The 24,328-nt window shown below is 43.8% G+C and overlaps 2 protein-coding genes across 9 annotated transcripts in view; both read left to right on the top strand.

Moving 5' to 3' along the window:
* The window catches only part of LOC103116344 (multidrug and toxin extrusion protein 1-like), a 76,438-nt gene extending 65,742 nt beyond the window's left edge, over nucleotides 1-10,696 (top strand). For all 6 annotated transcript variants that reach the window (XM_060203182.1, XM_060203183.1, XM_060203179.1 and 3 more), the window contains 3 exons: nucleotides 4,730-4,824; nucleotides 6,282-6,399; nucleotides 10,134-10,696. In XM_060203182.1, coding sequence (XP_060059165.1) covers nucleotides 4,730-4,824; nucleotides 6,282-6,399; nucleotides 10,134-10,360 — 440 coding nt within the window. In that variant the 3' untranslated portion in view covers nucleotides 10,361-10,696. The remainder of the gene's footprint in view (nucleotides 1-4,729; nucleotides 4,825-6,281; nucleotides 6,400-10,133) is intronic.
* Nucleotides 10,697-10,905: 209 nt separating this feature from the next.
* The window catches only part of LOC103116343 (multidrug and toxin extrusion protein 2-like), a 46,484-nt gene continuing 33,061 nt past the window's right edge, over nucleotides 10,906-24,328 (top strand). For 2 of the 3 annotated variants that reach the window (XR_009552991.1, XM_060203185.1), the window contains exons 1-7: nucleotides 10,906-12,683; nucleotides 12,768-12,869; nucleotides 18,234-18,302; nucleotides 19,833-19,981; nucleotides 20,532-20,574; nucleotides 20,857-20,901; nucleotides 22,709-22,806. Coding sequence is in view for 2 of the 3 variants with exons in the window: in XM_060203185.1 (XP_060059168.1) it covers nucleotides 12,540-12,683; nucleotides 12,768-12,869; nucleotides 18,234-18,302; nucleotides 19,833-19,981; nucleotides 20,532-20,574; nucleotides 20,857-20,901; nucleotides 22,709-22,806 (650 nt within the window). In the remaining variant the exon portion in view is untranslated. The remainder of the gene's footprint in view (nucleotides 12,684-12,767; nucleotides 12,870-18,233; nucleotides 18,303-19,832; nucleotides 19,982-20,531; nucleotides 20,575-20,856; nucleotides 20,902-22,708; nucleotides 22,807-24,328) is intronic. The other variant, XM_007526213.3, reaches the window with a different exon arrangement.

The following is a 24,328-nucleotide window of genomic DNA, read 5'->3' as shown; positions in this document are numbered from 1 at the left end:
TAGTGTTTGCATAGAGGAATGCCACTGACTTTTGAATGTTAATTTTGTAGCCTGACACCTTACTGTATTTCCTGATGATTTCCAAAAGCTTCTTGCTGGATTCCTTAGGTTTTTCTGTGTATACTATCATGTCATCTGCAAATAGGGAGAGTTTGACTTCTTCTCTTCCAGTCTGTATGCCTTTAATCCTTGGTCCTGCCTGATTGCTATGGCAAGAACTTCCAATACCATGTTGATTAGTAATGGTGATAGTGGGCAGTCCTGTCTAGTACCTGATCTGAGTGGAAATGCTTCCAGTTTTTCACCATTGAGTATGATGTTGGCTGTAGGTTTGCTATATATATAGACTCCACTATCTTGAGGACTTTTCCATCTATTCCCATTTTTTTTTGTAGTGTTTTGATCATAAAGGCATGTTGGATTTTCTCAAAGGCTTTCTTTCTCTTTATCTATTGATATGACCATGTGGTTTTTGGTCTTGCTTTTGTTGACGTGGTGGATCACATTGATTGATTTACGTATATTAAATCAACCTTGCATGCCTGGGATAAACCCCACTTGGTCATGATGGACAATCTTTTTAATATACTGCTGTATCTGGTTGGCTAGAATTTTGTTCAATATTTTTGCATCTATGTTCATCAGATATAGTGGTCTGTAGTTTCCCTTTTTGGTTGTGTCCCTGTCTGCTTTTGGTATCAGAGTGATGTTGGCTTCATAGAAGCTGGCAGGGAGTATTCCAGTGTTTTCAGTCTTCTGGAAGACTTTTAAAAGTAGAGGTATTAGTTCTTATTTGAAGGTTTTTTAGAATTAATTTGTAAAACCATCTGGTCCAGGACTTTTATTTTTGGGAAAATTTTTGATAACTGTTTCAATTTCATTAGCTGTGATGGGCCTGTTCATGTTATCTACTTCCTCTTTATTTAGTTTTGGAAGTTGGTAGGTATCTAGGAAATTTTCCATTTCTTCCAGGTTCTCTAGCTTGGTGGCATATAGTTGTCCATAGAAGCCTCACATGATATGTTGAATTTCTGCAGTGTCTATTGTGATATCTCCTCTTTCATTTAGTATCCGATTTATTTGGGTCTTTTCCCTTTTTTTTTTTTTTTTTGTGTGAGTCTGGCTAAAGGTTTGTCAATTTTGTTCACTCTTTTGAAGAACCAACATTTACTTTCATTGATCTTTTTGATATGGTTTTCCTATTCTCAGTGTTATTTATTTCTGCCCTAACTTTAGTGATTTCTGTCCTTCTGGTTGTTTTAGGGTTCCTTTGTTGTTCTTTCTCTAGGTCTTTAAGATGTGCAATCAGGCTGTTTATTTGTGCTTTTTCTTGTTTCCTAATGTGTCCTTGTATAGCTATGAACTTTCCTCTCAGTACTGCCTTAGCTGTGTCCCAAATATTTTGATAGCTTGTGTCTTCATTTTCATTGAAGTCTCAAAACATTTTGATTTCTTCCTTAATTTCCTCTTTGACCCTGAGGTTGTTAAGAAGTGTACTGTTGAGCTTCCAAATTTTGGGACTATTACTAATCTTTTGATGATTGTTAATTAGTTTAATTCCACTGTGGTCTGAGAAGGTGCTTGGGATAATTTCAATGCTCTTGAATTTGCTGATGCTGTCTTTGTGGCCTAATATATGGTCTATCCTTGAGAATAGCCCTTGTGGATTTGAGTAGAATGTGTATTCCAGTTTCTTGGGATGAATGACTCTGAAAATGTCCAATAGTTCTAGTTTATCTATCTCTTCATTTAGCTCCCTTATGTCTTTATTGATTTTCTGCCTGGATGATCTGTCAAGTTGAGAGAGTGGGGTGTTGAAGTCCCCTACTATGACTGTATTGCTGTTAAATATTGCTATAGCTCTTTCAGTAGATGTTTGATATGTTTAGATTGCTTCTCATTGTGTGCATAGATGTTAATAATTGTTAAGTCCTCTCGATTGACTGATCCTCTGAGCATTAAGTAGTGTCCATTCCTATCTTTTTTAATCTTATCTATTTTAAAGTCTATCGTGTCAGATATGAGAATAGCTGTTCCTGCCCTTTTTTGTGGGCCATTGGCTTGTATGATAGTTTTCCATCCTTTCACTTTAAGTCTGTGTTTGTCTTGTTGAGTAGGTGGGTTTCCTGTAGACAGCATATTGTTGGGATGTATTTTCTGATCCATCTTCCTACTCTGTGTCTTTTAATAGGTGAATTCAGGCCATTGACATTTATTGATATCAAAGATTGAAGATACTTTAATGCCATTCTTGTAGAGTTTTAGAGTGTTCTGATATATGTCCTATTTATGATGGTCTGACTGTTTATAGAAGACCTTTCAGAACATCTTTCAGGGCAGGCTTGGTGATAGTTGATTCCTTCAGTTATTGCTTGTCTGAGAAGGTTTTTATGCCTCCATCTAGTCTGAATGACAGCCTAGCAGGATATAGTATTATTGGTTGAAAGCCTTTCTCGTTGAGCACTTGATAGATATCTTGCCATTCTCTTCTGGCCTGTAGTGTTTGTGTGGAGAAGTCTGCTGCTAATTTTATGGGTTTTCCTCTGTAGGTGACTCTTTGTTTTTCTCTTGCAGCCTTCAGGATCCTTTCTTTATCCTTATTGTTTTCCATTCTAATTATGATGTGTCTTGGTGTCTTTAAGTCTGGGTTAATTCTGTTTGGGACCCTCTGGGCTTCTTGAATCTTTATGTCTTTGATGTTGTCTAGACTAGAGAAGTTTTCAGCTATTATGGCTTGAAGAATGCTTTCTTCCTCTCCCTCTCTTTCTTCTTCTGGTAAGCCAATAATGCGTATATTGTTTCTTTTGAAGTCATCCCATAGGTCTCTGTTGTTGTTTTCAGCATTTCTTAATCTCTTTTTGAGATCTCTTACTTCTTTTTTAGTTGTTTCTAATTTGTCCTCGATCGCTAATTCTGTCTTCAGCTTCTTTGATTCTATTCTCTCTGCCCTCTACTGTTTTCTGGAGTTCATCTATTTTGTTACCCTGTTCTGATACTGTTTTGATTTGTTCAGCTAGTTGTGTTTTTAGCTCAGCTATTTCAGCTTTCAGCTCTCTAATAACTTTGAGATAATTAGTGTTTTCTTCCAGAGTCTCATTTGTTGTTCCTGTATTTCTGATTACACTTCTTTCAAATTCTTTACTCACTCCTGTGATTATTTCCTTAGCTATTGTTTGGATGTTGAACTCATTATTATTATTTTTTATATTTATTTTATTTATTTATTCCCTTTTGTTGCCCTTGTTGTTTTATTGCTGTAGTTATTAGTGTTGTTGTCGTTGTTGGATAGGACAGAGAGAAATGGAGAGAGGAGGGGAAGACAGAGAAGAGGAGAGAAAGATAGACACCTGCAGACCTGCTTCACCGCCTGTGAAGCGACTCCCCTGCAGGTGGGGAGCTGGGGTTCGAACCGGGATCCTTATGCCAGTCCTTGTGCTTTGCGCCACCTGCGCTTAACCCGCTGCGCTACAGCCCGACTCCCTGAACTCATTATTTTGTGCTTCACCCTTTATGTGGCTTTTAGCTGGACTCTTGTCCTGGTTCGTTTCTCCAGTATTTCTTCTTGTTGGTTTAACCATTTTATATATTATGTTATGAGTTCCCTCTCTCAGTACTTTTCAAATTACTGATCACTATTTCCTGGATTGACTTGTGTCTAAGAAAGGTAATTAAAGGGTTCACAGTGGTGAAAGTTAACAGTTGTTTCAATAGTATTTTAATCCCTGAGTTGGAGCTCAGTGGTTTAAAAGCCTTTTTTTTTTTCTTTTTCTTCTCTGTAGGCTATGGGAGCCTGAGGGCTTTTAAACTATAATTAGGCTTCTTAGCTTAATCACTGACTCCTGACCAAGAGATAAAGCAGGGTGTGACAGAGATAATCCAGTGGTTATGCAAAGAGACTTTCACAGCCCCTCAGCTATGCCACCGAGGTATAGGTCTTCTCCTGAGTTTCCTGGTTAGATCTCTGTCCCCTGGTGTCCCTCTCTGCTGCTGCTCTAGATTCTGAGGGCAGTAGCAATGGAGACTCAGAGTTGCACTTGATGAGTCTCCGGGGAGTCCTCTCCTCCCTTCATCTGTCCTCTTGTTGGTGGAACAGACTGGAGGTGGTGTCTCAACTGATAAACTGCTGGACTGTTACCAGCCACTTAATCTCTCCCTAGGCTCCTCTCTGTCACCAGCCACACATTTTTGCACTCACCAGTGATTTGGTGGGTTCCTGTAGTCTTTCTATTCCTGTCTTGTTTCTGTCCCAGGTGGTCTCCTTTAGTATTCCTAGTTGATCTGCGAGAGGAGAGGAGAGGAGGAGAGGAGAGAAACAGGTCTGCTGCTGCTCGTACCCCCGCCTCCCCAAATTAGGTTTTAAAAAGTTGGAATTACTATTAGAAATAGGAAACTGATTGTCCTGGAAATATTATTTTTTGGCAACAGGTACCTTTCTAAATAATCATGATGATTGTCAAGGTCAAATATATAAAAATCTTTGTTATTGTAAAAAGCAAATCTAGCCTCTGAGTGTTTGCTCTGAGCTGCAGAACTCTGGGTGCTATTTCCCTAGAATCTTCTAGAAATTAAGGGGGAAAGCAAGGCAGGGCTCTCTGGTCCACTCTGGGATCCCCATCAGCTATGGGACAGATTCTCAGCAGTAAGGATAGGACAGATGCTTCCCCACAGCTGGCTGTTTTTTTTTTCTTTTTTCCCTGAACTAACCCCTGTTAAATATTTCCACTTCCAGGGCTGTGGGCAGGAATCATCATTTGTACCATCTCTCAGGCAGTGTGTTTCTTAGGCTTTATTACTCAACTGAACTGGAAAAAAGCCTGCGAACAGGTAAAACTATACTCACTCCTGCCCTAGTAAAGTTTTTCTTTTTTAAAAAAAAAAGATATAATTAATTTTTATGTTTATTTATTCATGAGGGAGGAGAGAGACTGAGGAGAGAAAGAACCAGAGAATCACTCTGGCACATATGATGCCAGGGACCAAACTCAGGACCCCATGCTTGAGAGTCCAACACCTTATTCACAGTGCCACCTCTTAGGCCACTAGGATTAGCTTTTGACTTTACTGTTTTAGAAAGTTCTTTGATCACAATGACTACTTTTGGTTGTTTTAACTGTACTTACATTAGTTATGTGAGTGGCCAGATGATGTTGGCTTTAGTCACTCACTTTTATTCACTGAATAAAAGTGAGTGCTTTTATTTTTGCATTCCATGCTAGACTACCACTCTTGTCCTATAGAGTCAATTTCAGGGTAAGATTTTGAATTAAAGAGGCCTAGGACGTGGTGCAATGGATAAAGCATGGGACTCTCAAGCATGAGGTCCTGAGTTCCACTCCTGGCATCACATGTGCCAGTGTGATGTCTGGTTCTTTCTCTCCCTCTACAAAACCTTAAAAAAATAGTTACAATTAGAAAAGTAGGGTGATATCAAATTCACTCTGACATTGTTTCTATGCTCTCAAAAATATTTAATTAAGGAGAGTCGGGCGGTAGCGCAGTGGGTTAAACGCATATGGCACAAAGCGCAAGGACCAGCGGAAGGACCTGGTTCAAGCCCCGGCTCCCCACCTGCAGGGGGGTTTCTTCACAGGCAGTGAAGCAGGTCTGCAGGTGTCTATCTTTCTCTTCCCCTCTCTGTCTTCACCTCCCCTCTCTATTTCCTCTCTGTCCTATCCAACAAAGACAACATCAATAACAAGTATAACAACAATGAAAAACAACAAGGGCAACAAAAGGGAATAAATAAATATTTAAGAAAATATTTATTTAAGATGCTTGTTTAAGATGTCATTTTTTTTGGGGCGGGGGATACTATAATAGTTATGCAAGCAGAGTCTCATGCCTGAGGCTCCAAAATCCCAGGTTCAATCACCCACACCACCATAAGCCAGAGATGAGTAGTGCTCTAGTAAAAAACAAAAAAAAGAATAATAATAGTAAAATTAAAAAATGTTACTTTTTCTTCAATTTGCTAGTGTCAATGTGGGGTCAACAAGAAATAGGCAAAAGAGATAGAAGGAAAAAGAAGGCAGAATTGTAAGTGACCTTGGTCTCTGCCTTTTCCCTCATGTTATAATGATAAATTCAACCTTCTCCCACCCACAGGCCTCTTTATGAGGAACAATTCCATCTTGTGAACTTGAGAATGTCCAGTGCTACATGTCAAAGAAGAGAAATGACCTGACTTCTCCTAAGCTAGGGGAGGGTCATGGGTCATGGGAATGTTCTGTTAACACTGTGCAAAGCCTAGTGCTGGAGTCACTTTCTGTTTCATTCTCTAGGCTCAAGTCCATGCCAACTTGAAAGTAAGCCCAGCTCAGGATGGGACTGCCTTTCTCGCTCAGGATCTACTCTGCCCAGATGCCACACAGCAGCCTCCTCTCAGAATAGGCTTTATAGGTAATTTGGGATCAACCAGATATGGGACACAACTAGATTTGTTGCTGTGAGGTCCCACATTAACAGGGCAATAGCAGACTGGGCAGTGGTACACTCAGTAGAGTGTATGTGTTACTATGTGTGAAGACCCAGGCTCAAGTTCCTGGTCCCCACCTGCAGGGGGAAGCTTCTTGCACAATAGAGAAGTGCTGCTGGTGTTCCCTTCTGTCTCCTTTTTACTCTCTCTTCCCCTTGTCTGTCACCCTCTATTAAGAAAAAAGGAAAGAAAGAGAAAAATAAAATGACTGCCAGGGATAGCGGCATTGTGCTGCAGGCACTGAGGCCCAGTGATAACCCTGGTAACAATAAATAAACAAAAAAACCCAACAAGGTTTTATTATTGAAACAATGTTTCAATAATAAAGGACAAAAGTTGAGTAAGACCTAGTTTGAGATACATAGACTTGTTGAAACTCGCATTTCATTCCAGACATTTAACACATTGTCACAGGTATAAAGGCTGCAGGTAGTCAATGTCTTGGCCAATTTGTGATTCTGACACATCCTTCAGACATCACTAGTGCTTAGTGGTCCTGTGCTTTAACTATATATAACCATAGTTGTGTGCTTATTTCTTTTTTGATAGGACAGAGAGAAATTGAGGTGGGGGAGACAGAGAGAAGGGAGGGGAGAATACCTATAGTACTGCTTCACAGCTCATGGAGATAAGGATTGGGGGCTTGAACCCAGGTCCTTGCACATAGTATCATGTGCACTCTACTGGGTGAACCACTTCCCAGCCCCTGTATGTTCATTTCATTAAGACCCTTATTGTCCACCAGACAGATGCACATGGGCTTTCCTAAACTGAGAATCGTTTGAACCTCTGTGGCTGTTGAACACTATGCAAATGCTGATCCTTTTCCTCCCATCAATTTAGTTCCTTGGGCTGCTAGCCATGTGCTCACAGGACTTCTCTGCTTCTTTATTAATGGAGAGCCTCTTTGGAGGGCCTAGGTAGTCTTAGTTTCAGCCAGTGATTAATTCTATATATTTTTTCTTTTCTGCCAGTTTTCATTAATGTTGTCTGGTCTCCTGTGTGTCAGATTATCTAGATAGCACTTGAATTAAAGTATTCACTTGTACCTGAATTTTCTTTCTTCTTTCTAATTTTATTTTTGAGAGAGATGCAGAGAGAGACACACACACAGAGAAACACCAGAGCACAGCTCAGCTCTGATTTATGGTTGTGTGAGGGAGACAACACTTTGGAGGCTCAGGCATGAGAGTCTGTTTGCATAACCATTATGCTATCTCCCCCACCCTGTACCTGAGTTTTCGATGTACTTTGGGGTCCAAACTGATGTTGTTTAGTTTCACAGGGAATTTTTTTTTTCTGTGTTTCTATCAATCACACAGAGTTGCCAGCATTCAAAAGTAGTTTCAGATATCAAGACTCCTGGATATGCAGAGGCAGGGCACAGTCAGTGTAAGGGCTCGCTCACTTCCAGTTCATATTCATTTCCCAGATGCAGTACTTCAGAGCTCCACACTGAAGTACAGGGGAACTCACCTGACCCCACCCTTGGTAGGTTCTTCCAGATGGAAAGCCCTCAGAACTGGGCAAGTGAAATGGTTCATCTGGACTTTGCTATGTGCAAGACCCAGGTTCTAGCATGGTCCCCACTGCATTGAAGGAAGCTTTGGTGCTGTCTCTGTCTCTGCCTCTCTATTTAAACACACACACACACACACACACACACACTAAAGAAAGAAAGAGAGAGAGAGAGAGAGAGAGAGAGAGAAAGAAAGAAAGAAAGAAAGAAAGAACCCTCAGGGTTAAATCAATCACAAAGGCCAGAGCACTCCTGCAGGTTTCCCTCATCCCTTAGATCTTGTCCTGATGACATTTTGTCAAGAAGTTAGCACTCCAATCCCTTCAAGATGCTATTTCTCATCATAGATTTCACCCAGATTTTAAATCGGCCTCAGAGGAAGAGTTAATCAAAATTTCTCATCCTTTGTTTATAAAGTTTGGGGGACTGGTAACTCTCACTTCACACTCCTGTAAGAGTTAAACAGGGAGTGCTGAGCAGAGTCTCTACTGTGGAGAAGGCAGAATTCACCATGAATTGGTGCTGTTCTGTTCTAAGCAGTGTTCTCAAAACTGAGAGCCTGGTTGTGATATCAGCTTATTAAGCTCCTTAAGAGTTGGATGCCACAGCCCAGGAGCTGGTGCAGTGGATAAAATGTTGGACCCTTATGCATGAACCCCTTGTCTGATCTTGGGAGTGCATGTGCCAGAGCATTCTCTCTCCTTAATAAATAATTAAAAAAAAAAAAAAAAAAGACTTGGGAGCCAAGAAGTGGCACACCAGGTAGAGTGCACATAACCATGACCAGGGACCCAGGTTCAAGCCCTGAGCCCACCTGGGGGGGGGGAAGCTTCACTAGTGGTGAAACAGTTGTTTTCTCTCTCCATCTTTAGTTTCCCTTCAATTTCTCTGTCTCTATCAAAGAGAGAGAGAAAGTTGGGTGTCAGTGTGTGATCCAGGTTTAAGTCTGGCCCCTACACATTTGATGGTGTGGTCTGCCTATCTATCTATCTATCTATCTATCTATCTCTCCCTCTCTCTTGTTTCTCTGTCTATCTAGAAGATTAAACAATCCAGGTCAGAGTAGTGAAGCCCCAGTAAAGATAATAATAAAAAAGGAGTTGGGTATTTTTTTACAATAATAAAAGAAAGTGTTGCCTTCTTTCATGAGGTTATCATTTTTTCTCTTCTTTTATTTCTTTTTCTTTTTTCTTTCTTTCTTTCTTTTTTTTTTTTTTTACCAGAGCACTGCTCAGCTCTGGCTTATGGTGGTGTAGGGGATTGAACCTGGGACTTTGGAGCCTCAGGCATGAGAGTCTCTTTGCATAACCACTGCATATTTACCCCTGCCCAAGGTTATCATTTTTTGTTTTTCTCTTGGGAAGCTTCTAGAACATGTCCATGTTCTTGCTGCTCTGAAGTCAGTCTGACTTAAGGAGGCAACATCAACATCCTGGTCTCTCTCCTGTGTAGCCTGCCAGCTTTCTGTATGGAAATCCATGTATCTCTTCAGTTCTGTGACTGGCCTTGAACTTGGACTATTTCTTTGTTTCTTGGGTGGTTTTTCTTCTCTGATGGCCTCATTCTTTCTGAAATGCTGACTAGACAGTTTAGGGTCCTTTGGACATTGCTCCTGTGAGTCCTGACTTGAAGAGAGACTATTTCTCCAACACTCACTGTGGGGTAGTGCCTCCCGCATGCCTCAAACTCACAACAGGAGAGCCTGGTCAAGGTTTGAGGGCAAGTGGTGTGAAGCCCTGATATTATGTGTTGCATTATATATTCACACTGCTGCTATGGCTGCTTCCTCCTCTTCTTCCTTTTTCTCTTCCTTTTCTCCTTCTTCTCTTCCTCCTTCACTTCCTCCAGAGGCAGAGATACAGAGAGGCAGAGAAAGAATGAGAAAGACCAGAGCTTCCTTTTCTGTGGTGGGAGCTGGGCTCTAACCTGGGTTGTGCACTTGGTAAAGCAGTGTACTATCCAAGTGAGCTATTTTACCAACCCTTTAAATTTTTTTAAAAAATTAAACATTAGTTATTTTTAGTAAGTGCTTCCTGCATCAACATGCCCCACACACACCAATAGTGCATAGACACATTACCTTTGATACAGATGGGGAAAAACTACTCCCAAGCTGCTAAGTCTCCTTTTGCCTTCCAGAGTGCTCTGAAAACCCCAGCAGGATGTTAATGAGAGACATGGAAAAGAAAGACGAGGCGCAGTGGGGTCCACAGGGACCCCAGGAGGAGCATCCTCAGATCCCGCCAGGGGACACAAGAAGGCTATCCAGGAGGCAGCTGGTGCTTCATCGAGGGCTGTTGCTCCTGGGAATGGTTTCCATCCTGCTGGTAGGGATCCTGGTCCGAGTCTACGTCAGAGTTCAGTGACGAGATTGTGGAGAGCCTGGGCAGGTGCACTGTTGCTTCTGAGTTTCCACAACCCTTAGAACCAGGGTGGCAATTCATTTTCAGCCACTGTATTTCACCTGGGCCCCTGGACTTCAAGAGCCAGAAGTTCAAAGACGTGTTTTCTAATGAAGAAAAGGAACTAAGATTAAAAGCAAAAGTAATGTGTTCACTCAAGACCATGTCTGAAAGATCACATCCAGCTAATCCACAACCCTCTCAACCACAGGACCACTGGGTATCAGCAATATCAATCTGTGGCTTTGCTGTTTCTTTTGTTGACTGCTTTGTTTTGTTTTTAAAGACACAAAACTGGCAGTTGGCATTTGTTTGTATTTATTTGGGGTCCAGACTTCAGGCACCCTGGGCACTACAGGTACTTAAAGGGGCTGACATATGTGCAACCCATGTTCTTCCTGGCCCCGACTGCAATGGTGTTGAGTGCTGTGTTGTCTCTCACACTCTTTCCTATTCTGACAGAAGGGGTTGTTGCGAGCAAGGTATGGGAATAAAGGACTCAGAGAACGTGTTGGGGTTAAGCAATAATTTTTTACTTATTTAGATGCCAGAGAAGGGTCACACAATTCATACAACATACAGTCAACCCGATACCTCTCCTTACTCAGTAGCCGTTTGCAGGTAAGGCTCATGACGTGGTCACCAGTCGCTGTGTGGCCAAGCTGATGGTCCTATGTCTGCTGGTGCAACCAAATGAACAAGGGTCTTTGGAAGCTGGGGAAGCAGCTTCTTAGCCTAGCCACACGTGCTTTAAGTCTCTAGCACCACCTGCAACATCCCGGTTAGTAGCAATGACAGCTGGTTTCTGAGTCTCTATATATACTAACTTGTTTTAAGGTTACATCACCATTGACCAATCAGGTTCAGGTTGACATTAGAGTACTTCTTATCTTACTCATACATATGTCTCTGTCTTATCACACTATGCAGGCACACTATGGTTGTTATGGTTACTATTGTTAAATGTTCACTACAAGGGTGCAGTAGGTAAAGTTTTGGACTCTCAAGTATGGGGTCTCAGGTTTAGTCTCAGCATCTCATATAGCAGAATAATGCTCTGGTTCTCCCACAATCAGTTTGTTAATTAATTTTTTTTGTTAAATTGGAAGACAGTAGAGAGGGGACTTGGAGAGAGAGGTGTCCTGGGAAGGCCCTCAAATCTGTTTGGGAATATCTTTGTCTTTAAAACAGCACAGGCTTTTAGTGGCAAGCAGTTAATACAGAAGCTTCTGTGTGTCCCTTTCTCAAAACAATGAGGTTTTAATGTCCTTAGCTTTAGAAAGTATTAGAAAATATCCAGGGAAGTCTTTGTAGCTTGTTAAATCCATACAGCCACTGATAGTCCCCCCCCCCCCCCCAGGGGATGAGCTGACAATGTATCAATACTGGCCTTGAATCCAGCAGTCACTAGACAGAAATTCAGCCTTCCTGGGGGAGGTACCCACCAGTCAGCCAGCTCAGTGCTACTTGGAGCAGGGACGCCACTGGGCTGGGAAAAGGGGTGGGCATGACCTTTGCTTGGACATAAATCAGGAAAGTGAGGGCCTGGAAATAGCTCCTTAGGACAGTGCGCTGCTTTGCCATGTGCACAACCCAGGTTCCAGACTGGGCCCCACTGTATTGGAGGAAACTTTGGTGCTGTGATCTCTCTGTCTCTCTGCCTCTCTGTCTCTATCTGAAAGGAAGAAAGAAAGGAAGGAAGAAAGAAAGAAAGAAAGAAAGAAAGAAAGAAAGAAAGAAAGAAAGAAAGAAAGAAAGAAGTGAAGAGAAAAGAGAAGGGCCTTCTGAAGTCCTGTCCAGGCTTACAGCTCCACTCTGTTGGAGTTCCTAAGTGGAAGTGCACCATTAGACCCAGATAGCAAGCACCTGCACTGCAGCTGGTCCTACCGGTGGGGGCTGAGCCTGGGTCTGTGAGTCTGGGGTCCTATCAACACCCCCTCTGCCAGCTCTTGCTCAGGGAAGCCGCACACCCCCTACTCTTTTGGCCGCACTGCCCCCCCCCCCCCAGCGCCCCACCACAACCCCTCTCGCTCAGGTCCGACGGTTGGCGGGCGGGGCACCTGCTCTTCCACGCCGTTCAGGGCGGGTGGGGCGGTCGGGGACCGGCAGCCAAGCCTCGCAGCCCACAGCCCGGGCCGCGGTCATGGAGCCGCCCGCTGCAAACACCGAACCCTCCCCGGCGGTCCCCCACCACGCTCTCCAGCCCAGCCTGCGGGACCTGCGGGGAGCGCTGCCCCCCGACGTGAGGCGGGAGGCAGCCCAGTTAGTGGCGCTCGCGGGCCCGGTGGTGAGTGCCCCGGGGTGGGTGGGGGGCGCGGGGCTGGGGGTGGCCGGGGTCGGCCGAGTCACCGCCTCCCTCTCCTCCCTGCAGTTCTTCGCGCAGCTGCTCATCTTCCTCATCGGCGTGGTGAGCTCCATATTCTGCGGCCACCTGGGCAAAGTGGCGCTGGACGCCGTGTCGCTGGCTGTGCTGGTAAACTGGGGGGTGGGAGTGGGGTCCTCTCCCCTGGAGCAACCAGGGGATAAAGCCCGGGAGTGGAATTGTGCCTCCTCCACCTGACTGGTCGCCCACTGAGAGCTTGGTCTTTAGCCAGGCACCTTTTAACATTTTAGTATTTATTTACTTACTTACCAGAGCGCTGCACAGCTCTAGCTTCTGGGACCTCAGAGCCTTAGGCACGAATGGCTTTCTGCATTACTATTTCCCTAGTCTTACTTTATCTTTAGAGTTGAAAGCTTGTTCCAGACTCATTAAGAAAAATATTTTCCTGGCTGGGGAGATGGCATCCTGGTGATGCAAAGTCATTCATGTATGAGGCACCAAAGGTCTCAGGTTCAATCCTCAGCACCATGAGAAGCCCGAGCTGAGCAGTGGTCTGGTAAGAAAGATAGTTTCAGTGCTCTTTATAACAAATCCTTTTTTTACTTATTAATTAACACAAGAAAGCACATACAATGCCAGGGATCATACTCATACTCAAGAGTTCCATGCTCTATCCACTGTGCCATCTCTCAAGACCCATTTTTTCAGTGATCTTAAACCATCCCTTGGTTCAAGCACACAACAAATTTGTACAAGTCAGATAAACTGCAGGTGAAACAAAAAGAACTGGATGATTTTCCCATTATGGCGTGAAACAAACTCCTGGTCCTCCACCTGTAGGGGGAAAGTTTCATGAATGCTAATGCAGCATTGTCAATGTCTCTCTTTATCTCTCTATATCCCTCTACATTCCTGTCTTTATACAATAAAGGAATACATAAAATATTTTTTAAAATAATTTTATTGGGCCAGAAAGATGGGCAGAATGCCTGCAAAATGTATTTTCAAGCCTGAGGTTCCAAGGTCCCAGGTTGAATCTCATCATAAACCAGAGCTGAGCAGTGCTCTGGTTAAAGTAAAGAAAATAATAATAATCATTTTACTGAGGTATAAATCTAAAGTCCAGATGCTTTAGAGAGCCCTTTCTCCTACAGTCCTTTTCTTTTCTTCTTTTTATAATTAAAAAAAATATTTATTCTCTTTTGTTGCCCTTGTTTTGTTGTTGTAGTTATTATTGATGTCGTTGTTGGATAGGACAGAGAGAAATGGAGAGAGGAGGGGAAGACAGAGAGGGGGAGAGAAAGATAGACACCTGCAGACCTGCTTCACTGCTTGTGAAGCGACTCCCCTGCAGGTGGATCTGGGGTCCTTGTGCTTTGCGCCACCTGTGCTTAACCTGCTGTGTTACTGCCCAACTCCCACAGTCCTTTCTTTTTGTTTATCTTATTTGTAGATATAGGGACGGAGAGAGAGACAGAGACAAAGCCTTTTCACCTGTCATCCTGCTGAGCCTCTCTGGCCTTGGTTCTAGCTCTTTGCCAACAAGCTTATCTTGTCTCTTTATTCCCTTCCTTCAGTGTGAAAGTTGACCAATTTCCTCACCACCCATCTATCCTACTGGCAGTGAAAATGGTCAGTAGTGGAGCACCATGCCACCTTGCTTGGAGCACTCAGCCTTTAATCCTTGGTGCTTCCATGTGATGCCAGGGATGGAACCCTGGGCTACACATGTGGAGGGTATGTGTTCTGCCAGTGGCTAATCCCTGGGCCCCTATTTCCCACCTTTCTCTCATCCTCCCTCCTCCTCCTCTTCTGGTAGTAGTGGTGGGGATTGAACTCAGGACTGTGGAACCTCAGGCATGAGAAGTTATTTTGCATAACCATTATGCTACCTCTCCCACCCTCTTCCTTTCTTCCTTTCTCACCTTCCTTCCTCCTTACTTCTCTCTCTTTTTCTCCTTAACAAGATCACTCTTTTTGGAATATGCTGATTTACAAGGCTGTTGTATTCATAAGTAAACAGTTTCATATATCCCCTGTGCTACTCTTCCTTCTTCCCTTTCTTTTTCTTTCTTCTTTCTTTCTGGACAGAGAAAAATCAAGAGGGAAGGGGGAGATAGAGGAGAGAGAAAGAGAGATACCTGCAGCACTGTTGCACCACTTGTGATGCTTCCCCACGCCCCCCACCCCCCTGCAAGTAGGGAGTGGAAACTTGATCCTTATGCATGGTAACATGTGCTCTCTATTGAGTTTCCACCTCTTGGTACCTGGGCGACTCATATCAACATTGGTCACACTTGCTGTCTGGCACAGATTGGGCCCAGCTGGTATGTCAGAGAAACGCATAGCTCAGGAGGGCTGCCCAGCTCTGGCCCAGGCAGCTCTGGGCTTGTCTTCTTCTCTCCTTCCTCATTCCTTCTGTGCTTTTCCATCATGGGATGTTTGAAAGGTCTGCAATATTGTGTGTAGACTCTCTGGATTCCTGTTCTTTGTTGTATTTTACCAAAACTATTCAAAATGTATGGGGAGAGGAGAACTAAATTGAAAGATTTTTATATGTGGTTTGTGATGATTTCTTTCTTTACTTTTTTTTTGCCTCTGGGGTTATCACTAGGGCTTGGTGCCTGCACTATAAATCCACTGCTTCTGGAGGCTATTTTTTTCCCTTTTGTTTCCCTTATTGTTTATCATTGTTATTATTATTGTTGTTATTGATGTCATTGTTGTTGAATTGGACAGAGAAAAATCGAGAGAGAAGGGGAAGACAGAGAGGGGGAGAGAAAGACACCTGCAGACCTGCTTCACCGCTTGTGAAGTGACCCCCCTGCAGGTGGGGGCTGGGGGCTGGAACTGGGATCTTATGCCAGTCCTTGTGCTTCGCACCACGTGTGCTTAACCTGCGGTGCCATTGCCTGGCACCCTGTGATGGTTTCTTACCCTATTTTAGTCTTTCCCTAAAGTCACCCAATAATAAGGAAATTAAAAATAAATCAACTGTCTCATGGGGTAGCTCCTGTGGAAAATAGTATGGAGAATCCTTAGACAAATATAAATCGGAATACCTTAAGATTTAACAATACCACTCTTAGGCATCCCATGTAAAAACATGGATGTAAAAACACTGATCATAAAGGGTTTGGGCAACCCTGTATTCACATAGTCTAAATATGAAAGCTCAAGGACAGATGACTAAATAAAGAAGTTATAGGATGGATAGATAGATACTTAGTGGAGTACCATGAAATCAAAAAAGATGAGACAAGGCAGGAAATAGCTTACTTGGGTAGTGCACTGCTTTGCCATGCTTTGCATGATCCAGGTTCAAGCTCAAACCCCACCACACTGAAGAAGTTTTAGTGCTGTGATCTCTTTCATTCTTTCTGTTCATATATATATATGGTGGGTGGAGGGGAGCAGCCTCCAGTCTCAAAATTTTTTTTTAAGATTTTTTTTTTAATTTTATTTTCCTTTTTGTTGCCCTTGTCTTTTTTTATTGTTGTTGTAGTTATTATTGTTGTTGTTATTGATGTGGTTGTTATTGGATAGGACAGAGAGAAATGGAGAGAGGAGGGGAAGACAGAGGGGGGAGAGAAAGATAGACACCTGCAGACCTGCTTCACCGCCTGTGAAGCGACTCCCCTGCAGGTGGGGAGCCGGAGGCTGGAACCCGGATCCTTACGCCGGTCCTTGCGCTTTGCGCCACCTGCGCTTAACCCACTGCGCTACCGCCCGACTCCCCAAAATTTTTTTTAAAATAGAAGTGTTAAAAGGATGACAGAGGACTTAGTGGGGGTCTTATTGTTATGTGGAAACTGAGAAATGTTAAGCATGTACAAACTATTGTATTTACTGGTGACTGTAAAACATTAATCCTCCAATAAAGAAAAAATGTTAAAAAAAAAAAAAAGGAAAAAACAGTAAGGGCTGGAGAGATAGTATAATGGTTATACAAATGGCTTTCATGCCTGAGGCTCTGAGATCCCAGGTTCAATCCTCAGTGTCACTATAAGCCAGAGCTGAGCAGAATGTGTGGGGCATGCAGCCAGAACACTCTTGTGTAAAGGATGCAGGGCAGTGGCCACATAGGCCTCCTCTGGTAAAGGTTGCTGCTATTCCTTTGAGATGTACACTAAGGCCCAGAGGTCTCACCATCAGATGTTAGCCACCACTTACTTAACTTGTCAAAACAATCTTGACATTTTATTTATTTACTAATAGTATTTGCATGTGTGTAGAGCTGTGTTCTTGCATATAGGTGAGTTCACCATCCTAGTTCAATTTATTCATTCACAAGTAGGTAGATAGATAGATAGATACATAGATACATAGATAGATAGATAGATAGATAGATAGATAGATAGATAGATAGATGAGATAGATAGATGAGATAGGGCAAGTGAGCTGTGAGCTTCCTCTGGTGCCATAGCACCTCCTATGTGATGCCAGCTCTCAGACCTGCAAGGCATATATCCTACCTGGTGTGCTCTCTAGCATTTAATTAATTTCTTTCTTTTCATCTTCTTTTTCTCCCCCCTCATTTCCTTTATTTTTGTTGGCTTTTTTAAAAAATATATATGTCTACTTATTTAATGGGCAGGGGGAGCTCTGCTCCAGCGTAGATGCGTAGATGATGCCAGGACCTTTGCATGCCATCCCCCCTTGTACAACCTTTTTTTTTTTTTTTTCCCTGATCAGCTCTGGCTTATATCAGGGCTGGAGAATGAACCCGGGACTTCAGGGGCCTCAGGCATGAAAGTTTGTTGCAGCAACCCACAAGGTTGTGCAGTGGATAGAGTGTTGGATTCTCAGGCATGACATCCTGAGTTTGATCCTGCATCAAGTGTGCCAGAGTGACACTTTGCTTCTTTTAATCAATTCATAGATCATACTTAAATCATTAAGTGTTACATAAACCACTATGCTGTTTCCCTGAACAACTTAAGCTTTAAAATATAGATGCTCTATCATTTGCTTTTTTTTTTTTTTTTCTCAGAACTCTGCTCAGCTCTGGTATATAGTGATACTGGGGATTTAACCTGGGATCTCAGAGCTTCAGGCATGAAAGCCATTTGTATAACCACTATACTCTCTCCCAAGCCCTTCTTTTGTAAAATTTGAGACTATAAGCTGCTCCATTCATGAGGTGATTAGTTAGGGGTACTTTTTTTTTTTTTAAGATTTATTTATGAGAGAGAGACAGAGAAGCAGAACATCACTCTGGGACATGTGATACTGGGGCTGGAACTCAGGATCATATGCTTGAGAGTCCAACACTTTATCCACTGTGTCCTATCCTGGGCCACTGGGGTACATTTTTATTTGATAATTGACAGCAAGTGGGGACACCCATTTCATCCACGTTCAGGAGCCTGTGTGTACCATGAAGAACTGCTCCTCAGAGATAAGCTGACATGGTGCCTTGCTTTAGAGGAAGCTGTTTGTCCCCTAAGGTTCCCCAAAGACCCCACCATCTCTCACCATCTGCTGGTCATCTCTGGCCTGTCCTCCCTACAGATGGTGAATGTCACTGGCATTTCAGTTGGCACTGGCTTGGCCTCTGCTTGTGACACACTCATGTCCCAGGTAAGGAGCCACCCCTTCCTTTTTGATGGGTATCCTTCATGCTAGAGACAGTCACAGACTGGCTGGGTTTTTCCTTTAATCTGTCAAACACCAGGAACAGAAGTAGCTTGGTTGCTTCTGTCCTCTGGTCTGCCTGCTCCTCCTCTCCACCCTCACCTCCCTCACCTTTCTCCCTATAATTGTCCTGTCACCCATCATTTGCCACTCTTTCCTCTGCCTCCAGCCAGTGCTCCTGACAGAGTTCTCTGTACTCTCTGTGCAAATTCTCCTACTCTGCCCTTTCCTTCCCTGTGTAATCTCACCAAGCCTGTTCATGTATATGTATATGTATATGTATGTGTATGTGTATGTGTATGTGTATATGTGTATATGTGTATATGTGTATATGTGTATATGTGTATATGTGTATATGTATATATGTATATATATAATTCTGTTTTTCTTTTTTCTTTTATTTTTTAAGGATCCTTTAAAAAAATTTTTTTAATATTTATTTTATTTATTCCTTTTGTTGCCCTTGTTGTTTTATTGTTGTAGTTGTTATTGTTGTTGTCGTTGTTGGATAGGACAGAGAGAAATGGAGAGAGGAGGGGAAGACAGAGAGAGGGAGAGAAAGATAGACATCTGCAGACCTGCTTCACCGCCTGTGAAGCGACTCCCCTGCAGGTGGGGAGCCGGAGCTCGAACCGGGATCCTTATGCCGGTCCTTGTGCTTTGCGCCACCTGCGCTTAACCCGCTGCGCTACAGCCCGACTCCCCCCTTTTTAAATTTTTTAAATTTATTTTTAATTTTTTTATTTTTGAGAGAGATACAGAGAGAGAGAGAAAAACCAGAGCACTGCCCAGCTCTGGCTTATTGAGGTGTGGGGGATTGAACCTAGGACTTCGGAGCCTCAGGCATGAGAGTCTATTTGCATAACCATTATGCTATCTACCCCTTCTTTTTCTTTCTTTTTTTGTTTGAATTTATTTATTTATTCATGAGAAAGATAGGAGGAGAGAAAGAACCAGACATCACTCTGGTACATGTGCTGCTGGGGATCAAACTCAGGACCTCATGATTGAGAATTCAATGATTTATCCACTGTACCACCTCCCGGACCACAAGCCTGTTCTTAATGAGAGTATGCAGCCACTCCCAATTCTCCATATACTCTCAGCTTCCCCTGGTGCCTCCAATGTGGTGCCAGGGTTCAGACATGATCAATCTTGCCCAGTGAACTCTCTCTCTAACACCGTCACTGGCTTAAAAACTGCACTCCTGCAGCCCAAAAGGTGAGTGGTTCGACCATTAACTGTAAGAGCACAAAGTCCCAAGCTTGATCCCCCAGCAAGGAATGTGCCAGAGTGCTGCTCTGGTTCTCTCCACACCACTCCCACCCCCAATATGACTATGCTGGCTTCCACCAGCAGGTGCCAAGGCTGTCCAGGACTTCGGTGCTGGGGTGGGGAGCCCTTTCCCTGGGGGGAGCCCAGCCCGAAGGCTCTATCACCCAGCAGTGGCTCTATCACTGTGTGTGTCCCCTTAAGTCCTTTGGAGGCAAGAACCTGAAGCGTGTGGGCGTCATCCTGCAGAGGGGCATCCTCATCCTGCTGCTGTGCTGTTGCCCTTGCTGGGCCCTCTTCCTCAACACCGAGAACCTTCTGCTGCTCCTGCGGCAAGACCCCACCGTCTCCAGGTCAGCAGCTGCCCTCAAGTCCCAGCCCAGGGTGTGTGCTTAGCTTTCAGCTTCCCCTGGTGCTTTAGCACCTCCCATGTGGCACCAGGGTTCAGATGTGAATATGGTGACTCACCTTCTCTTCCCATGAGCTCTCTCTGGACTCGGGGTATAAGAATGGCAGCAGCACTGTCTGCCCTTTTGTTTTCAGAGTCAGGTATTTCCTCCCATACCCCAGGCATGTGTTGGCAGTGGGGCTGGGAGAGACTGGGTGTAGACTTCCTACCAGGCTACTGGTCTCAATATTCTGTGACTTTACAGCCCTGACTCTGGATTTTGCCTCCACATTTAGCCTGTGGTTTTGTGTCCATTCCCCATTTTGTTGCTTTGCATGGGCTGACAATGGAGGCTATCAGGTCTTGCCATGGAATCCTACTCCCTCACCCCACATTTCATGGACCCCAGGCAGTGCTTATCTAGGTTATGGAAACACAGTCACTGTTTCTCCTAGATAAGTTATTTTTATTTTAAAACTCTTTCTAAAAATACTTTTTTCTGTGGCTTCTTTCAGGCTAGCCCAGAGCTACGTGATGGTCTTCATCCCTGCTCTGCCCGTGAGTGCCCCAGGGGAAAGGAGGTAGCTCCTGAGTGTGTCACACGTGTAACCCACCCTCTCTCCTGTCTGTTTTGTCTGGGGGTCATTCTTGCATAAGTGTGACTTTGTGTCCTGGGCCTGTCACCCCACCTGACTCTCGCCCCAGAGAGTGCACATTGGGAAAGCACAGCTTCTTAGCCTCCTCACATGTCCAGAGACCCTGTCTCAGGGAAGTGGGGCTGAAGCGCACTGACAGAGCTAGGCTCACTAGCGACCTTTGCTTTGCTCTTTCATCTTCTAGGTGGTGTTCCTGTTCCAGTTGCAGACAAGATATTTACAAAGCCAGGTACCACCACCTCCTCCGCCTCCTCCTCCTCTTCTTTTTTTAAATTTATTTTTTATTTAAGAAAGGAAAAATTAACAAAACTATAGGGTAAGAGGGGTACAACTCCACACAGTTCCCACCACCCAATATCCATATCCCATTCCCTCCCCTGATAGCTTTCCCACTCTCTATCCCTCTGGGAGCATGGACCCAGGGTCGTTGTGGGTTGTAGAAGGTGGAAGGTCTGGCTTCTGTAATTGCTTCCACGCTGAACATGGACATTGACTGGTCGGTCCATACTCCCAGTCTGCCTCTCTCTTTCCCTCGTAGGGTGGGTCTCTGGGGAAGCGGAGCTCCAGGACACTCTGGGGAAGCGGAGCTCCAGGACACAGGGTCTTCAGTCCAGGGAAGCCTGGCTGGCATCCTGATGGCATCTGGCACCTGGTGGCTGAAAAGAGAGTTAACATACAAAGCCAAACAAATTGTTGAGCAATCTTCTTCTTCTTTTTAATATGTATTCTGAGATACAGGAGATCTTATTTTATTTTGCCTCTTTTTGACACTGAAATCACCTAAGTCTGATTCTGCCATCCCCAAGGGGATATTTTCATTCTTTAGCATCAGGAGAGGAGACACAGAAATAGGGAGAGACACAGGCAAAGGGAGAGATATTTCAACACCATCCCTAGAACCTCCCATGGACTGCCAGGGCTCTATCCGTGGGCCTTGCACATGCTTAGGCATGTACCCTGCTGAGTGAACTATCTCCAACTCCCTAATATTAGAAGTTTAAAAATCACTTGGATAATATGCTACATTACCATGTATGTGCTAATTAAGTTCAAACATGGCCCCTACTATAATATTCAGCACTGTGATCTCCTTTTTTCTCTCTCTCTTCCTGTCTGTACTCTCTCTTTCTGCCTTTCTGTCTTTATCTCTTAACAAAAATCTTTAAAAGGAAAAGGAAATCTTTAAAAGGGGATGGGTGGTGGTGCACCTGGTTAAGTGCACTTGTTACAATGTGCAAGGACCAGGGTTTGAGCCCCTGGTCCCCACCTGTAGGGGAAAGCTTCACAAGTGGTGAAGCAGGGCTGCAGGTGTCTCTCTGTTTCTTCCCCTCTCTATCTCCCCCTTTCCCTCTTGGCTTCTTGCTGTCTCTATACTCTCTCTCTCTCTCTCTCTCTCTCTCTCTCTCTCTCATTGTCTTTCTGCCTCTATCTCAAAAAAATTAATGTTTCAAATGCTATATTTATATAAAAATACGTAACACTACTTATGTATTTGTTAGTGAGAAAGAACCAGACAGTCACTGGCACATGTGATGCTGGGGTGTCTTTCCCTCTCTCTGTATGTCCCTCTATTTCTATTTGAAAAAGTCATCCCAGAGTGGTGAAGCCCCAGTGATGACAAAATAAGATAAATAATAAGGGTCAGGGAAGAAAACAGATGTCTACAGAGAATAGGTCTTATCTGTCTATCTGACTATTTACATGTCTTCTATTATGTCATCCCACCTAACTGATTAGCTTTTGGAAAATATTGATGTTTGTTTACCACCAGGGTTATTGATGGGGCTCAGTATCTGCACAAAAATCCACCACTCTCAGAGACTACTTCTGTCTCTCTCCTTCTCTCTCTCTTTCATTTCTTCTTTCTTTCATTTGATAGGATAGAGAGAAATTGAGAGGGGCAGGAGAGACAGAGAGGGAGACTGGGGGCTTGAACCCAGGTCCTTATGCATTGTAATATCTGCACTCAAGCTGGTTGCACTACCGCCCACCCCACCCCAACCCCAAGACAGATGTTTCTCACTTTGGGGTTTTAGGGCATCATCATGCCTCAGGTGATTACTGGGATCATTGCGAATGTCATCAACGTGGGCATGAACGTGCTGCTGATGTATGTCCTGGACCTGGGACTGCTGTAAGTGTGATCCCCATTCATTTACTAAGCCACTGCTAAGTGTTTGAAGGGATGAAGGAGTGGAGGGTGAGGCACTCTGCAAGGTGTGCAGGAGCTCTGGATAGTGGGAAAGAGCCTGGGCTCATGGTGTTTGAGGGTAGAGTGGCAGGGGCTCATGGAGGGAGGCATGGTGAGCTGAACTCCTTTGGATTGAGTCCAGAAGGGGTGTAAGCAGCCTGTGTAGATGGAGCTGATGGAGGAACAGGCAGGAAGGGCACTGTTGGCATTCATTCATTCATCATTCATTCATTCATTCATTCATTCCCCTTGTCAGTGGAGCCTGTTCCACCTTTGTGAAGCTTGAGGTTTAGACCTGAAAAACATCGTCATCTTAATCTGAAGGTCCTTCCTCACAGCCCAACTCACTTCCAGCCCACCTGGCTTCATGGCCACCCTAGCGCCTCCAGGGGCTCTTAGAGACTTTATAGCTGTGTGTGTCCTTATAAATGAGAACCAGCTCAGTGGGGGATGACCAACATATAAATAAGTAAATAATGGAAAGAAGTGAAATAGGAAATGCAAAGTGTTCTGGGAATACTTTTCTTGAGAAAGCATGAGAAGCATGGGGAGATGTTTAAAAACTAGTGATATGGGTGCTTGGGGCCAAGGAAACAGCTTAGATTGGTATAGCTCCAACTTGCATGCCTCCATAAGCCAAAACTGAGCATTGCTCTGGCATTCTCTTCCACTTTTCATTATTTCTGTCTCTCTCCTAGCAGATAAATCTAATGATAATAATAATAGTAATAATAATATTATGAATAATAATGTGGGTACCCGGTGGTGCAACACTTATTTATTATTTTTTTTAGAAAAAACATCTTTTATTAGTGATTTAATACTGATTTTAAAATTACAAGACAACGGGTACAATTCCACACTGTTCCTACCACCAGAGTGCTGTGTCCCCATTACCTCCATGGGAAACTCTAGTAGTTCTCCCAAGGTTGCAGATATGGGTTGGCTATTACTTCTATAACTATCTGTCTATATATTTATATATTTTCCCCTTTTTTTCCTGTGGTCCTGCCTTCTCTTTCTTTCCAAGTCACACCTACACCTATTACTACTTCTGAATGTCTTTCCTTTTCCTCTTCTGTCTCTGGGTCCTGGTGGAGTTGGGTTCAGAGCCCTCTTCTCATCTTTCCCTAACATTTCTCCCCCTCTGGGAGTATGGACCAAAATTCTTTTGGGGGGTGCAGAAGGTGGGAGTTCTGGTTTCTGTAATTGATTTTTCTGTTGGACATGGGCATTAGTAGGTTGATCCATGCCCCTAGCCTGTTTCTATCTCTCCCTAGTGGATTAGAACTCTGGAAAGGTGAGGTTTCAGGACACAATGGTGAGGTTGTCTGCCTAGGGAGTTCAGAATGGAATCATTGTAGCATCTGTATAAGTACCGTGCGCTAACCAATTGTGCCACTGGAGCTCCTCATAATAGCATCTGCATCTTAGTGTCTGAAGAGCAGTTAAGGTATGAAGCAGG

This window comes from Erinaceus europaeus, chromosome 12, assembly GCF_950295315.1.
Source record: "Erinaceus europaeus chromosome 12, mEriEur2.1, whole genome shotgun sequence".
Lineage (NCBI taxonomy): Eukaryota > Metazoa > Chordata > Mammalia > Eulipotyphla > Erinaceidae > Erinaceus > Erinaceus europaeus.
The sequence above is the reverse complement of the archived record's forward strand: the minus strand, read 5'-3'. Positions and strand labels throughout refer to the sequence as shown.